The following is a 17483-nucleotide window of genomic DNA, read 5'->3' as shown; positions in this document are numbered from 1 at the left end:
CGATTCTGTACTTTCGTTGCAATAGCGGTTGTGTGCGCCGAGAAGGAGAGCAAGCTGTCAAAGGTGACTCCCAAAATTCTGGGGTTGTTTATCGTCGGAATTGGGGTATCATCGACGTGAACCTGAAGTGGCAGCTTGACCTCCTTTGTCCAGGTGGTAAATAGGGTCGCCGTGGATTTAGTGGGAGAAAGTTTTAAGTTTCTCGCAGTGAAGAAGCGAGAAAGGCTGGCGAGGTAGTCGTTTACTTTTGAGCATAGGCCATCAATGTCATTGCCCGACGCCATTATCGTGCAGTCGTCGGCATATGAGACCAGTGAGACTCCCTCTGGTGGCTGGGGGAGTTTCGAAATATAGAAATTAAAAAGCAAGGGTGAAAGGACACCACCCTGCGGTACTCCTTGCTTTATTTTTCTTTGTTTTGAGGTTTGGTCTCGAAATACTACCGACGAGTGACGACCACTCAGGTAGTTCGCGGTCCACCTCTTCAGCCCTGGCGGGAGTGTCGACTGTAAAATGTCATCTAGTAGCGTGGCGTGGCTGACTGTGTCGAAAGCCTTTTGTAGGTCCAACGCTACTAGGACAGTCCTCTCGCAGGGGCGGTTTTGGTTGAGGCCGCGGTTTACCTGGGTGTTTATGACGGTGAGTGCCGTGGTGGTACTGTGCACTCTACGGAAACCATGCTGGTGTGGGACTGGAGTCAGGTGTTGAGTGAGGAGTGGGAGTAGAAGGGCCTCAAGTGTCTTCACTACTGGGGAAAGGAGAGTTATCGGACGATAAGACTCCCCTTGGTTGGCGGGTTTCCCAGGCTTCAGCAGTGGGACCACTCTCCCTAATTTCCACTTATCAGGAATGATGAGAGTGGCCATAGACAGGTTGAAGACCTTTGTGAGATATTCTACTCCCAATGGACCCAGCTTTTTCAGCATCAGCATGTTTAGTCCGTCGGGGCCAATGGCTTTTGAAGGTTTCATGTGTTTGGTGGCCCCCTGAACCTCGTCGCTGGTGAAAGTAAGCGGTGCACTGTGGTAGGGCAGTTTGTGCAGCCGTCTGGTGGCACAACGCTTGGATCTGTCGACCGGAGGATGCAATATAAATTGCCGGCTAAAGTAGCTCGCGCATCTCTTCGGGTCCGACGAAGTACGACCGTTGAAGGTGATGTCCACCTTGTCGTTGTGCTTCGTCGGGTTCGACAGGGACCTTACGGTGGACCAGAGCTTGCTCACACCAGAGGTGAAGTTGCAGGACTTCAGATGCTCTACCCATTTGGTCCGCTTATGTTGAGTGACCAGTTGCCGGATCTCCAAATTGAGATCCTTTATACGAGGATCCCCGGGATCGGCCTGGCGTAGACGGTCACGCTCGTTTGCCATAACGGCTGCTTCGGCTGGGAAATTGGGACGTAATTCCCGGATCCGTCCAGCAGGTATGAAGCGAGCCGCGGCGGCTGTAATCGCCTTGCGGAATGCGCGTTCGCCTGCGCGCACATCGGTGGGAGTGGGTAGGGCTGCGAAGATGTTCTCGGTAAATTCCGCGAATCTGGTCCAATCAGCTTTGTTAAAGTTGATATATGTCCGGTGATCCGCGGAAACAAAATCGGCGGGTCTCTCGATCGAGATGATAATGGGCAAGTGGTCTGATGCAAGCGATAGCATAGGTCGCCAGGTTATGCTATTTATCAGACCAGCGCTAGCAATTGTTATGTCAAGCGAGCTGCTACAATTGCCCACTACCCTAGTGGGGGCGTCGTCGTTTACAGTGCTGAACGTCGAATCGTCTATCTGCTCTGCCAATAGCTGTCCCCTACGATCATTTGGCAGGCTTGAATGCCAAAGATCGTGATGCGCGTTAAAGTCACCTACTACCAATCGGTTTTCTCCCCTGATGAGCGCACCAATATCGGGGAGATATCCTGCCGGGCAGCAGGTGACAGGGGGTATATAAATATTATAAATTTCGAGCTCGGCATCGCCTGACCGGACAGCTATACCTTGACGTTCTAAGGTGTTGTCCCTGCGGTCGATGCCTTCATCAATAAGACGATACTGCACTGAATGGTGTACTATGAACGCTAGGCCACCACCGTTGTCTCGCTCGCGGTCCTTTCGGTGCACGTTATAGCCGTCCCTGGTAATTAGGGGGGAGCTAGCGTGCAGTTTTGTCTCTTGGACCGCAGCTATCTTAATTCCGAACCGATTCATGAAGTCGACTATTTCGTCAATCTTGCTCGTTAGTCCGTTGCAGTTCAGTTGCAAAAGCTTGAAGCTTCGCGGGAGGGTCGTCGTAATTCGGGGGGTGAGGGGTGCGTGATGTTGTCTGCGTTGGACCTGCTGTGCGTTCCGCAAAATGGGGAGTGGCCTGATGTTGTCGGGAGGCCGCGCCACAGGGGGCGGTTGCGGGTGCAGAGCTCTGCAGCAGGGGGCAACGTAGTCGCGCGTCCACTCACGGGTGGTGTGCAGGCCGGAGCACCTCCGAAAGTGACACCAGCCACTGCAGGAACTGCATTGGACAGTTGTCAAGTTCCGAGGTACTACGGTCTGGCACACGGAGCAGACTGTGCGGGGGACCAAGAGCTGCTGGTTTGTCCCCGCACTGGGGTAGGAGCAGGAGGGTTGTGGGTTGGAAAGGGAGTCGTGTTGCTCTTGGGGGCTCCTGGCCGTTGAGGTGTTGTTAGTGGCGGCAGTATGGTGTGCCGGCACTGAGGGCAGTGTCGCCGTAGAGGCGGTGACCGCCTGTGGGCGGGAGCAACACGTGGCCACATACCTTGTGGACCACTCCCTGTGGGTCTTAAGGCCTGAACAGGTCTTAAGATGGCACCACCCGTTGCACTGGTTACACCTAACCGAGGTGGAGTTCGGGTGGAGCCGTTTGTGGCAGATGCAGCAGTAAAATACTTCAGGTCCGGGGTTGGGTTCGACGCAAGCCCATAAGAGAAGTATTTGGAGCAAACTGGCTGCAATGAGTTGCTCCTGTGACGAAAGGTTTAGGGTAAAATACGGTGCACTAGACAGGGCTAGTGTACTGGGGCGGCAGCCCTTGGTCGGGAGTAAAAACCCGAGTCATTCCGGTAACGTAGAACCGGCTGCCATGGGACGGGAGTGTCGTCTGTAAAATGTCATCTAGTAGCCTTGCATGGCTGGCTGTGTCGAAAGCTTTATTTTAGATCCAACGCTACTAGGGCAGTCCTCTCGCAGGGGCGGTTTTGGTTAAGCCCGCGGTTTTTTCTTTTTTGGTCGGGACAGACTAGCAAGTACAGCACTCTGACAAAATTAAATCCATTGCACTTGGGTTCCCTTTTTAATTTTCTTTAAATCTACTCGACCTCCGAAGAAATCTGAGTAGATCTTGTGTTTCCAAGGAGCCAATGTAGTCGCTTCTTAACACATCAGTGCCAAAGACCTCAAAGCCTGATTCGAGCAAAGGCGGGGAAGACGCACAGAAAGTTGTCCGCCGTTTCATCCTCCTCTCCACATGCTGGGCAAAGTGAACTGTTGATATGCCCCCCCTTTTCCATGTGCTCTGCCCATAGAAAGTGACCCGTCATCAGTCCAACCAGCCTCCTACAGTCCCCTCTGCTTAGTGACAGGAGGAACTGCGACAGTTGGTCGGACATGACAGGTAACATCAGTTTTGTCCATCTGCAGCCTCTCTCAGCCTGCCAAGCTCGCTTGTTCGTTAGAGTAACCCGTTTGCTAACCATGGCTTTGATGGCTGCAGAAGGGAGTGGCAGAACGGACTCCGGGCCAAGAAAGTTGGCCTCAGAGGCCAGTCTGACTACAGAGTCAGAGATCTCGTTTCCCGCGAAACCCATGTGTCCCGGGACCCATGTTAGCATCAGGCTTTATGTCTACCGACATAGTTCAGCCTGGATTTACAGGACTCGACTACAATTGAAGTGGTTGGGGGGTTGTCTAAAGCCATGGGCGCATCTTGGCTGTCGCTGCAGACACATGTAGATCTGCCTCTCCATCTGTTTTCCACAACAAAGTTCATCGCTTCTTGAACAGCATACACCTCTGGTTGAAACACAGATGCATGCATTCCCAGAGCAAAGTGCAGTTTTATCCGTGAAAATGTGAAAACAGTGTTTGCAGAGCTCATTTTCTGAGTTTGACCACAATTGAGCCTCTGGCAGCACCACACTGTATCTCTTCTCAAGCCCGACTCTGGATGGCATGGAGTCAAGAGGCATGGCAAGGACCGTTGGATCGAAGTCCATGCCTACTCTGTTGCCCAACGCCGTACAGAAATTTTACACAGTTAATAAGGATCATTATTTGTGCCGTTTGAAGTCGGCATTTTCATTGGGCATTATGAGACGTTTAAGTGAAGCAATTTAAAAGGATTTGTGAGAAAACAACTCGTTTATTTTGCACTATGATAACGCATCGTTGCGCAGCGATATCATTCTTGGTAAAAAGATTTCTAGAGGTGGTCCATGTAGCCCACCATTATTCAGCTCTGAGCGAATTTGACAGAATCGGCTGACGGGCTAACGTTGCATGGGATGTGTTTAACAAAATTTAGTTTGCGTTAGTGATATACGAGTGCCATGGAATGAACATTGGCTGTGTTGATTTTTTTTTCGCATATCACTAACACAAGTAAAATTTTGTTAAACATATCCCACGTTACGTGGGCGCTAAAGCTCCCCTTAATTTTTTTTTTTTTACCATAGCTATCAAGCAAACCTTGAAATCTATCATCCCTGGATATCGCTATCCGTGAACGAGAACCAAGACCGGAACGAAGGTCATCCAACAGTCATCTAATCGATCGTCTTATTGAGTAAAAACCACTACGGGGAATGCGTTTTAACAGCCGGAAGAAAGTAATGTAAAAATCGAAGACAGCTCTGACGGCTATACCGAAAATAGGGTTTAACTATTAAACTTATAGACTAAAACTTTGAATAGAAAGTGAGAAAAAGAGAAAGATGGTGGGAATGGGAGAAGGGAGGGGGAGTTAAGTGTTAGAAGTAGTTAGAAACTGCAGTTTTAAAACACCTTGCTTGTTTTATAAACTTTATTGTAGTTGGTATAGAATTCCATAGTTTTAAGGTAAGTGATAGTCAGTACACGCCACGCGAGCGCTCCCAAATTGTTGAAATTTACATTCAACAAAAGAAGTCAATTGTGAAAACTCAACGTGCGTATAAAAAATTAAATAATGTGAAAAGTGCGCCTTCTAAGAACACCATTAAACGTTTGTACGAAAGGTTTTCGACTGGTGATGCTCTTTCTAATCCAAAGAGGCCAAATCAAAACCGACCAAGGCGATCGGTTGAGAATATTGCTCTTGTACGGGCCAATGTTGAGTCGTCGCCAAGGACATCCCAAAATCGCCGTTCTCAGCAGCTGTTACCGTCAATCAGGAGTGTTATCGCGATATGATAACCACTTTTGTGATGCCAATTATTCGTCGAAAGCATATGAGGTAGTTCTGGTTTCAACAAGACGGCGCTCCACTACACACAGCTCTCACCACAATCGATTTTGAAGAAATTGTTTCCTCGTCGTTTGATATCGAAAAATGGCGATTTTGACTGGCCACCGCGTTCGCCCGATTTAACGCCACCTGACTTCTTGTGGGGATATTTAAAATCAAAATTTATAACGGGTGATTTTTTAGCTATTATCTTTTTAAACAGTTGGTTTAAACAGCTGACGCACGTTTCGAGTTTTGTATCACTTTCAAACATCTTCAGTTTGGTCTATAATTTAACCATGATTCCTCTTACAAACGAACAAAGGTCACAGTTTGGTGTGCTTTATGGGCTGGAGGTACATTGGACCGTACTTCTTCAAAAAACTGTGAATGGTGAGCGCTACCGTGAAATGATATCCAACTTTTTTTTTTGCCCACAATGCAAGGTTAGTTACTATGCCATCAAAGTTAATATTTAAGGTCATACTTTGAATGAGAAATAGCAATCACCTTCGTCTTTGGCTCATTTAATTTCAAGTTGTTAGATTTGGACCACTTAGAAATACGAGTGAGGTCTTCACTAAGCCTTGCTATCAAATCTTCAATAAGACATATTGGCATTGACAGGTAGATCTGGGTGTCATAAGCATAGAGATGAATCGACGAATTTTGGCAACACTCAACAATATCATTAATAAAAATGCAAAATAAAATTGGACTTAAAATAGAGCCCTGCGGCACACCTGACGTAATTCGTTTTAGGCTTGAGTGAAAATGAAATTTGAAAAGGTCGAGGTAGAGACAGAGAAAGAGATAGTGCTGTGAAAATTTTCCAGATTCTTTGTAAATATCCTCCAGTTTTAGAGAACGAATATTACTCATTCTCATGACATCGGAACCCAAAACTCGTAGCCGTGCTCTAGCAAAGGCAGGACACTCACAGAGAAAGGCTCAGTGCTATCCGCCTCCTCCAAGTCCGGGTCCTCAATGAATCCAATGGTGGTCATATGCTGACCCTATGGGTTGTGTCCTGCAATGATACCGACCATCAACCGAATGTCTTTCCTTCTAAGTTTTAGTAGAAGGTTTTACAGTTTTCTGTTCGGATTTGTCACAAAACACTTTGCAGTTCTGCAGCGTTTCACACCGGACCATCGCTCTTTATGTAGATTGCCTACATAATCTCTGATCCAGTTCATGATTCTTGGGGAACTGATTCCGATTATTGGTTCTGGCCCCTGTGGGGCACCGCTGATCCACGGTTGGCCAATTCGTCGACGATTTCGTTTCCTTGTACACCGGAGTGTCCCGGAACTCATATAAGTACAAGCCTGTTTCGTCTTGCGACAGAATTGAGCTTCTTCTTACATTCTTGAACAATCTTTAAGGTTTGCTTCGCATTCTCCAGGGCCTTCAGTGCAGCCCGACTGTCACTGAAAACTCCAATCTGTTTCCCGCCCCATCTCCTCTCGATTATCCATTCGGCTACTTTCAGGATGGCAAAAACTTCTGTTTGGAAAACAGTTGCCATTCCCTCCATAGCATAGTGATACTTATTACTATCGCTTAAGTACCATCCGGCTCCAGACCCTATTTCATTCTTGGACCCATCGGTAAAGAAAATATCCGCCAAATCTCCCTGCATGCATTTTGGATTGCTCCATTGCTCACGCCTTTAGGTACCAAAAACAGAGGATACTGCTCAGATAGCAACCTAAAGATTTCTCTGTGTCACGAATTTCCATCATCGTGCCAGAAACCATATTTATGTAGTCAACACATTGCTTTTATTGCTTCCTGTTGCATTCAGGGCATCACCAGAGGTGGTACCACAGAAGCGTAAGTGATGATTGGTCTGATAAGTGCTGTGTATACTCGTATCCATAGGACCACAGCAGGTTTCGGACCCCAGGTTGTACCAAAGGCTCTACGGCATTGCTGAAAAATCCTCAATGCGCGATTCACTTTCAGTGAAACGTGTGTCTCCCAAGTCAGCTTCTTATCCAAGATTACTCCTAGATATTTAACTTCATCGGAAAGACCAAGTGTCACACCTTTCAGTGTTGGAAGACTGAGCCCATCCAATTTCCGTTTTCTCGTAAACAAGACTATGGTTGTTTTGTTCGGATTAACGGAAAGACCTTGTCTCATGCACCAGTCATCGTCCCCGAACTCGCCCATTGTGTATTCGTCAGCTTCCAGCCCGGCTGCAATCTTGCTAACAAGATCGTGTAAGGCTGATTCACATGATTTTCCACTCTGGTAAGCGCGTTGATTTCTACTAAGTGGACTTCTCGGCAATACCCCCATTCGAATATGTTTCTCCACCACTCGTTCTAGACGTTTCAACACGAACGATGTCAAACTGATTGGTCTAAAACTTTTTGCTAGGGAATAGTCGTCTTTTCCTGGTTTGGGAATAAATACTACTCTTACGCGTCGCCATTGGGATGGTATATAACCAAATGCAAGACAGGCTGTTTTAAGCATTGCGGGATATATTCCGTCAGGTCCAGGGGACTTAAAGTTCTCAAAGGAAGACAAGGAAAACCGTATCGATTCTTTTGTCACTATCCGACTAGCAATATACCAGCTGTTCCTAGAGGTTCCACCGTTGCTACCGTTATTGTTCATGCCACTCTCTTCTTCAGAGCATTAAACGTTTCCCTTTTTGAAATGGTGTATGAACCATTAGGTTTTCGAACGGAATCCAGCCTTACTGAGCGGTCTAGATGAAGGACCTTACAAAGTCTCTCTGTTTCCCTCATTTCTTCAACGTTACTGCAGAAATTTCTATAGGATTCAAGTTTGGCTTTCCGTACTTTTTTCTTATATTATCTCTGTGTAAGTCGATGATTAGCTCAGTCCTCTTCTGCTTGGGTCTTTAAGGCCTTATTAAGAAGTTTTCTGGACCGTACACGAAGCTTCGACAGTTTAGGGTTCCACCAAGGAACCGCTTTCCCCTGTCTGCTTTGCCTGAGTGGGCACAGTTCCTCAAAGCATTTGATTAAAGTACCTTCTAATTTCTTAGTAGCATCTTCAATCATTTCTACTGGTTTGAGTTTTTTCAGGTTTGCTAATCGCTCTGTTACAAGCTCACCATACTTGTCCCAGTCCACATTTCGAGGATTCCTACCGGAAGGTACTGATATTGGTACAGTCGGAATTCGATTAGACGATGATCAGAAAGAGAGTCCTCTTCCAAAACTCGCCATCGGTTGATTTGATTTCCAACTGGCCATTGTTAAATCAATCACCTCTTGTCTCCTTTTGCTCACAAAAGTTGGTTTGTTACCAGTGTTTTGAATGACCAAATCAGATGACAGGATAAAATCCAGTAAATTGAGACCTCCGAGGTTGCATTTGCTGCTTCCCCATACAATATGCTGTGAATTTGCGTCACAGCCCACTATTAGCCCCAGATTATTGGGTTCTGCATACTTGATCACTTCTCTTAGCTCCCTCGAAGGAGGTGGCTGTAAAGAGTCGTGGGGTAGGTAGACCGAAACTATGGTAGCTTCGACACTGTTCCCACTCTTCAAGTACTTTATCTTTGCAACAACGATATCTTCGGAGCATAGCTCTTTTAACGTCATGTGCGCGATCAACTTCGGCATGATAATACATGCTCGCGGTCTCACATTCCCTTCACAGTGAAGTATTTGCCCCCACCACATAGCACCTAGACCACAGATACGTTTGTGACATACCCATGGTTCTTGTATTAGTATTATGTGTGGGTTTGTTTGCAGTTGTGCATGCTTACGGCACAGGAGAGCCGTAGACGCTTTGCTATGCTGCAGATTTATATGTGTAAATATTACTTCAGTCATGAGACTGAGTATATTTACGCTTTGTCCTCCACCTTATCCTGGACATGGAAATGGATTCGCCCCAGATGTAGGTGAGGACGGCACCCGTACCTCGACATAAGAACCTTGACGGACCCAAGATCGATTCCCAGTACCAGGTGAGAACTCACCTCCGAAGCGGTAGCAGCCATTCTCGGGAAAAAGCATTGGAACAGTGCACCTTTACGATGCCGTCCATCACGCTTTTACCTTCGAAAGTCGGCGCGTCTTTCGAATCCCCGAGAGCTTTCCAAAGATAGCTGTCAAGATATTCTGTGTATCTCCACTGTCATTGCCTTTGCTGCCATTCTCGCGAATGATTCGCCAGACGTTGACGGAAGAGTGTCATTCGACATTTGAGGCCCCTTAGCCTTTGCCTTGTCAGGTAAAGGTTTGTCTTCCTTGGATTGGGTCGAGGATGCAGGCGTTTCCGAAATCCGTCTCTCGACTTTCCTCTTCTTTGTCTTGCTCCTCTTCCCGGTCGTTGACACAGACCCCGTATCATTTCCGGAAGAGTCCAACGTTACAGAGGAATCGTCTGTTCTGCCACGCTTTCCCGTTTCCATTACAGGTGTCGAAGTTGACGGAGCTTGAGTACTTACCTTAGCTGATGCTTCGGCTTTCTTCGCCTTCTGTCTTCTTCGTTTGATCTGCCTTGCGGATAGACCAACACCTGCTTTCGAATCTCCAATAACTTCAGTCTTTTTACCGGTACTTACCTGATTCGCACCAGGTTTAACCGTTGTCCAAGACTTACTCGGTACCAGAGATCCATCTGAGTCTACTAAGAGATTGTCCGCCATCTCCAATTCCTCCACAACTTGTTCAGTTGCTTCGGATCGTTTCGCCGACGGTGTATCGCACACACTCACTCGGCTCTCCATTGGCATAGCCAATGTGCCATGTTTCGCCACTAGTAGTTCGCTTCCTCCGGAACCCTTGGTGTCAGTTCCGGTCATAGGGGGGTGTGGGGTTCGGGCTTGCACATCCAATGCCCGTGCCGTCGATAGCTCGATTTGTGAATTACCTCGTGGAGAGAGATCCCTGTTTAGCCTCCACATTGCAAGAATGCATTTTATGCCTCCTGCCAGGTTGTCGGTACGGTAATCTCCACATAGTACTTGGGTGGCTTGGTCTGAAGTACTGAGGAACGGTAGAGCATTTCATTTTTGGCACAGGTATTATATTTTCTATCTTCCACAGGTATGGACATGTAGATGAGGTGAGTGAAAAGAGTTTAAGAAAAGAAATTTAAGACAAATGCCGTCCGTCCCTACAGCATTAGATTTCACAGTATCACACTGTATCAACAAAGATACAAAATTCAAACTCACCGTCATCAGCATGCTCTCGTAGAGGAACTTTTACAGATATAACGAGTGGAGCCCTGTTAGATGCTAGAAAGTGAGTATTTAAAATTTCTGGGTCCAAACTGCACATGGGCTTATCCTCTCCTGAGACACCTAATTATTTAAGGTTTTTCTACAGGACTTTCGAAGGTAAACTATCATTGAGATTCCAGTTACTTTATTTCTCACTACACGATATTTTTGCCACGAGTGAGTGTTTCTATCATTTTTCCATTTCTCATATGCTTTACTACGCTCTCTAATTAAAGACAATATCTCACGTGTAAACCATGGTTTCCTGTTTCCATGGACTTTACGCAACGGAACAAACCTATCAAATAGATGGCTGACTAAAGCATTGAAATGTTGCAGTTTTTCATACACTGTTGTGAATAACCGACACATATTCCAATTAAGCTCGGTAGCCTCCTTATTTAAGAGATCATGTTGAATAAGCTTAAAGTCTCTAAAAAATAACTCCTTTACTTGATTGTGTCTGTTGAACCGGATGTTGTAGGATAAGAATATAAACTCGTGGTCAGAAACTCCAGCCATAGGAAGCTGATCAATATGAGGGGCGTAATCTCTGTCGCTGACGCAAAATACATCCAAAAGACTTGGTTTGAAATAAATTGATTAAGTAAATACCTAATGATTGGAAACTATCTATCAAACTCCTGGAAGAAAAATTATCACAAAGAAGGTTTACTTTCAAATCACCCACACAATAATATGTTCATAGGACATTTCCTATTCCGCTAATTTATCAAATATCACTGAGAGGTCATTTCTATTGCTAGGGTTGTAAATGCATGCAACAAGACATTTGGTATTCTTATCATAAAATTCAACAAAAATGTATTCGACTTCTTGGGAATGACCTGATCTGCAGATCACTTTCCATTTAAAAATATTTTTAAAATATAAATCAATGCCACCTCCTCGAGTCTTATTAGTCCTACCACATCTAATAATAGTGTAGTCGCACAGAGAATATACATTATTATCAATATACTCTTTAAGTCAATGCTCAAATTATCAAAAACAAAATTTAGATAGTCAATTTTTTCGGCATTCAAACTTCGTGCATTAAACTGACAGACATTAAACCCATTGTAGCGATTAGAAATGAGTTTAAGCATTCCTCTTGCATGTTCTTTGTCTGCTTGTTTTGCTATTTCATTACACATTAACAGTTTATAGTTGGGAGGATACGCAAGGTGGAGGAATTTAAATAAAGTAAGGGGGATATGAAAAGTACAAATGAGATGAAAGAAATAGAAATGAGACTAAAATAAAAATGATTACAATGCAAAGCAAAGAATTTGGAAAAGATAAATGACAAATAAGAGAATACACTTAATGCAGAATTAACATTAATAATTTAACGCAGTCTAAATAAATGTTTTTGTTTTTACATATTAGCAGCTGCAATGCTCTCTATACTCGTTTTTTCAGTTACGATTACACCATCAGTTTGAGCTCTAACAAACACTTGCCCACAATCAGAAAAAACTGATGTTAGACGCTTTTGCTTTTCATATTGCAAACCCATTAGTTCAAGATTTTTCTTGGAATACATTCGTGGATAAATAGCTTCCCTTCAATACTGACGCCGACATCACTAAGGGAAAGTGCCCGTCTCTTACCTATGCAGAATTTTACTCCAGCTTTCAGCAGTTGAGAGCGATCTGCAGCAGAGCTCAATTTGATTATAATAGGAGCTACGCTTTTATTGTTTGGTCGTAACCGAAAAGCAGAACATACAGACGCTAGTTTTACTTGAAGCGTTTGACACAGCTTGGAGAAATCATTTAGAATGTCTTCATCTTTCTTTATAGGCAACCCACTAACAATCACATCGGATGATATTGCGTTGTTCTCATATACATTTAGTGGTTCGCTAAGTGCATATACCTCGCTGCGCAATTTGTCTACATAGGCACATTTCAGTTCGTTTTTTTTTACGCGCTCTTCCATGTGCTTAACTGCCGACTTCAAGTTCATAACATCCGCTGACAACTCACTGAATCGCTCCATTACACGCTCTTCCGATTCTCTTAATCGTAATGTTAGCTTTTCAATGATGCTCTGCTTTTGTGATTCTAGGCGACTCTCAATTTCGCAAACCACGCATTGAGAGCAGCGCTTGATGCATCGGTACTAAGAGACCTACTTAGTACTAAAGGCTTTTGCGGAGATGGTGATAATTTGTTCAAGGCTGTTGTTCGTGTTGACATTTTTGGCATGTTAGTAAACTCAACAAGGCTTTTTCACAGTATTTCAAGTAGTTATATTAAACTTAATGATGATTTTGATTAACCGGACAAAAGAACCGCTTTTAAAGGATTTACGTAGTATTTTAGCAAACTAACACTCAGTGGATTAAATAAAAGTATGGATTAAACTGCAACTACTCAAAAACACATCTACTCTGTCTGCTGATACATTTGAGTTGCTATAAAAAGTGAAATATTTGGTTCTATAAAGAAGAAGAAAGCAAAATAATTTTACTTTCAATCAATGTTGTACAAAAGTAACCCGAAAGAATATCTGTATCACAATAAAGGGGCATCCTAATGTGCACATGTATGTGTATAGCGAGTGAATTATTGAAGGCTATATTACTTCAATAAAGTGACGTTATTTAACTCTAAATGATAAATGTTTCCTGACTAAATAATAAATGTTGTAAAAATTTTGTTGCAAAACACAGTTAATTATAACATCTTATCACTGTTAATTTGTGCTGAGTTTCGCTGTTGTTATATATATCACCAAAATATCTTTCGAAGAGGATTGTAGGGCCGATCGGCCCATGGTGCAAAGAGGACCGTCTTCAGATGCTCCATTGGTTGCAGGAATTGGCCGAGAACCTAGATTTGGTCTAGGCCACTCTAGTTACCAAAGCGGATATAACAAATTGTTTACGCAGGTGAGAATAACAATATATAATCTTCTTCATTTCATTTCAATTTTTATTTCAGTCTACGATATAAAAATCGTACAGACTAGATTATATATGTATGTTCTTAAATGTAACTTAGTTCAAGTCATAAATTACTTATTTTCAATGATTTTAACAACAAAACATCTTTTGGTTGTAAATTCTCAAGTTTAACACAATTCTTGGATCAAAAATATTCATAAGTTCATATACGATATTTCTCGCCCCAGCAAGTCATGGCTACTTTTGTAACGTAACAATTTCTACGTATTAACTGATTGACAACGTTTTTATTAGTTAGCAGTATGTACTATACTAAATATTTTACTTACTCAAGTCGGTTTTCATGATTGATTATGACTACGGGCCATGGTGAATCTAAACACATTGTCAAAAGATGCCAGAAGTTTAAGGATAGTGAAATACGAGAAACTTCAACCGTTAAATTTATATGCTCAGGAAATTGATATGGTATGGAAGCGCAACTCCATGAAGCGATCAGATTTATCTTTTGTAATAAGTAGGGGTGCTTATTGTAATCTCTCCCTAAAGGCTTACAAGGAGAGTGCCTCTTTGCTATTTTGTCAAATTATTGATCGATGCTAGTTGGTTTATTAGAATTATGCCATCGTCAACACCCTCTATAGCGACAATATGATGAGAGGAATTTCTTGTGCGATCTGCAAATGTAGCGCGCAGGGGTTTTCTATCATGGCTTGACAGAAGTTTGCTGTTGCTGACTTTTTGCAGTTGTAGAGCGGTATGTATTTTCCTCTATATAGTCCATCTGGTCGTGAGTGGCGTGACGTCATCTTCCTGAAACCATGTGTGACTGAAGGAAGGTGGTTCTCTCATTATTGGCAGAATACAATTGTTCAGCATGCGCCGATAAGAGAAGCGGTCCACGGAATTGCTTGCCCCCGACGATTTTCAAAACAAATATAGTCCAATGCTTGACAATGCACACCAAACCATAACTTTGGGACTGTTAAGTGGCTGTTGATGGTTTAATAGTGTATTGTGTCTTTTAGGTGACCAATAATAGACCAGTCATTTGGTAAAAAAAAGAGAGTTACCAGGAAAGTTTTCCGGGAGTTTTCAAACTAGGTAATTTTTATAGATTTTGGCTTGCTCTTTTCGAATTTCAACTTTGCCACCTCGTATCTCCGACGCTAGCGCCGCCATATTGAAAAAATGGCGCCTAAAAACAGTTTTTTTACAATATCTCCATTCCGACGCATTTTATGAAAAAAATATATGTATACAAAATTAAACTAGAGATAATTTCCTACATTTTATGTTATTACGATTTTTTTGTAAAATCAATAGTTTTTGGCGTATGAGCGCCACAAAGTAATATTCATCTACACCACCACGTTTTTTCGTATACTTCTCTACAATAATCATAGTAGAAGAAGCAGGTTTTAGAAAATCAGGTATAAGGGTAATATGTCGCCTTTATTGAAGGGTCCCTTTCTCTCTCGACCTTCAACGAAACATCTGTCGGTAGAACTGAAGAGAAGTGTCTAGTTTAGACTGAGTCATGTGTTTTTAGAGTCATGGCTTCTGTTGAAAGAAATTGTTTTATTTGTGACAATCCATTATTAGGAAATGAAACAATTGAAGTGAAGGAAAGAGGATTGGAGACTTTTCGTAAATCAAGTGTTGAAAGAAATGACAATAAAGTTAAACTTCTGGCGGGAATAAAATCGATAGTGGTTCATGATGTATGTCGAAAACGATACAACAATGAAAAGTTAATCGCTGCATCATTGCGTAGAGGAAGTGATGTCACGACACCTCAACTACCACTGCGATCCTCGCACCCAACATTTTCTTTCAAAGACCATTGTTTTTTATGTGCTGATGAAATAACAGCAGAGTTTATAGCAAAACAAAAACAGAAGCGGTTGTGCAAGCGTAGCGTTGTGTACAGTGTGCGAAAATATCAATGAAAAATAGTATTTCTGAACTTGCTAGAGCTCGTAATGATGATTGGGGTCGAGCAATTGTGGAGCGTCTTCAGCATGTGAATGATTTGGTCGCAACCGATGCACAGTACCATAATTCCTGCATGACAAAAATGTATCAAGCAACACAATATTTGCGACGAAGTTGGAAACTTTTGCAATGTTGCTTTTTCTGGTTCTGAGCAGCACGTCGAAATGAGAAGTTCGCGGGTTAGTTGCGACAATGATGATGTAAAAAAATTGATGGATTGGTTGTACAACCATACACCTTTTCCAGAAATAAGTTGTCGGAGACGAAAAGATAAACTGCTACATGGCTCAAGAAATTGGTTGTACGGGTATTTCTAAAATCATTGGCAGCTTTTTTTATACAGTAAAATTCAAACGGAATGACAGAATAAAATCGCTTGGTGTTATGAATGCAGGCATCGTGATAGAAGGTGACATTGTTCCGATTAATCCATTGTTAATTTTCCAAAGAATGCGGCATTGTATAAGAATCTGAAGAGGAACTTAAAAACTTTCTTACGTACGAACTTGCTCCATTTCCCTTAAGGCATTTAAGAAACATTCTGGAGACATAAATGTTGGCGATGCAATGTATGTCATCGACGGAGGGCACTTATTACACCGAGTCATTTGGCATCGTGGTGAACCATTTTCATCTATTTGCAGTAACTACATCACGTACGTTCGATCTGAATATAAATCCAATGCCATAATCGTATTCGACGGATATCCTGAAAATGGTAGCAAACTGTGGTACTAAATTTGCGGAGCGATCCCGACGATCACGAATAACTGCTTCAATAGACATACTTTTTGATGAGATAAATTTCTGGGAAATGATGCGGACAAGAACCGCCTCATTAAAATGTTAAAAACAAAATTTGAAGCTGAGAATTTCATAGTCTCACAAGCGAAGATGCGGATACGCTAATCATCAATACCGCAATACGTGTTTCACCAGCGTTCGACACCGTAATAGTGGTCGGCGAAGATATAGATCTTCTTATTCTTTTGACAGCTCTATCTACGCAATCAAACGTGTACTTTCTCAAACCAGGAAGAGGTAAAATTACCCAACAAATATATTCCACTGAAAGTATTATAGATCAAACAGCTGCAGATCATATTCTATTTCTGCATGCATTCAGTGGCTGTGATACAACATGTGCACTCTTTTATCAAGGAAAAATGAAATTCATTAATGTACTCCGAAAAAATCCTAATTTATTCTTGTATTCCTAAGGTTATTCAGGTATTTAAAAATCCAAACGTCGATCCAGAGATTATTGCTAAAGCAGGAGAACGTTTTCTTCTTGAATTATACGGTTACAGTGATGTGAAAAGTAAGAAAATCACGTGTTTAAATGAGTACAGATATGCATGTTTCACAAAATTAGCATATAAAAATAAATTTAATATTGCGTCCCTACCACCAACAGAGGCAGCAGCACGATAGCATTCATTCCGGAACTATCACCAAGTTCAACAGTGGTACGGGAATGAACAAAATGCAGAACAATGGGGATGGAACAGAAACAAAAATGGGTTAGTTCCTGTTACGACACTCGAGTCCCCAGCTCCAGAGGGATGTCAGAAGGCCTGTGGATGCAGAAAAGCTGGGTTAAAATGCTCCGTTATATGCACAAATTGTAGTGGTGCTTGTAAAAATTCACAAGTGTAATTGGATTACGATGATGAAGAAGAAACTGCGACTATTTTAGAGCAAACGTTTGATGAAACGGCCAACGAAGAGGATTGTGATGAGTCTGATAATCGTATCGCAGATGACGCGGACGAGATTTCAGTCTGCGACGTTTTGATCGGTGCCCAAGACGAACTCGCAACGCCTGGTCCATCAGGAAAAGTCAAACGTAGGAGATTGCGCTAAATTTTCGAAAGTGTGCATCACATGTGGATTAGGGCTACAGGGGAC

The 17483-nt window shown here is 43.0% G+C and overlaps 1 protein-coding gene across 3 annotated transcripts in view; it reads left to right on the top strand.

Moving 5' to 3' along the window:
- LOC129247005 (voltage-dependent L-type calcium channel subunit beta-2) overlaps window positions 1-17483 on the top strand; it is a 110852-nt gene that overhangs the window by 17243 nt on the left and 76126 nt on the right. Inside the window, exon 1 of one of the 3 annotated variants that reach the window (XM_054885823.1) lies at window positions 13085-13559. The exons of 1 other annotated variant lie outside the window; for it this stretch is intronic. In XM_054885823.1, the coding sequence (XP_054741798.1) occupies window positions 13443-13559 (117 nt within the window). In that variant the 5' untranslated portion in view covers window positions 13085-13442. Of the gene's footprint in view, window positions 1-13084; window positions 13560-17483 lie in introns of those variants that run through there. One more of the 3 variants, XM_054885825.1, reaches the window with a different exon arrangement.

This window comes from Anastrepha obliqua, chromosome 5 (genome assembly GCF_027943255.1).
Source record: "Anastrepha obliqua isolate idAnaObli1 chromosome 5, idAnaObli1_1.0, whole genome shotgun sequence".
NCBI classification, from domain to species: domain Eukaryota; kingdom Metazoa; phylum Arthropoda; class Insecta; order Diptera; family Tephritidae; genus Anastrepha; species Anastrepha obliqua.
This window is presented reverse-complemented; position numbering and strand designations above follow the sequence as displayed.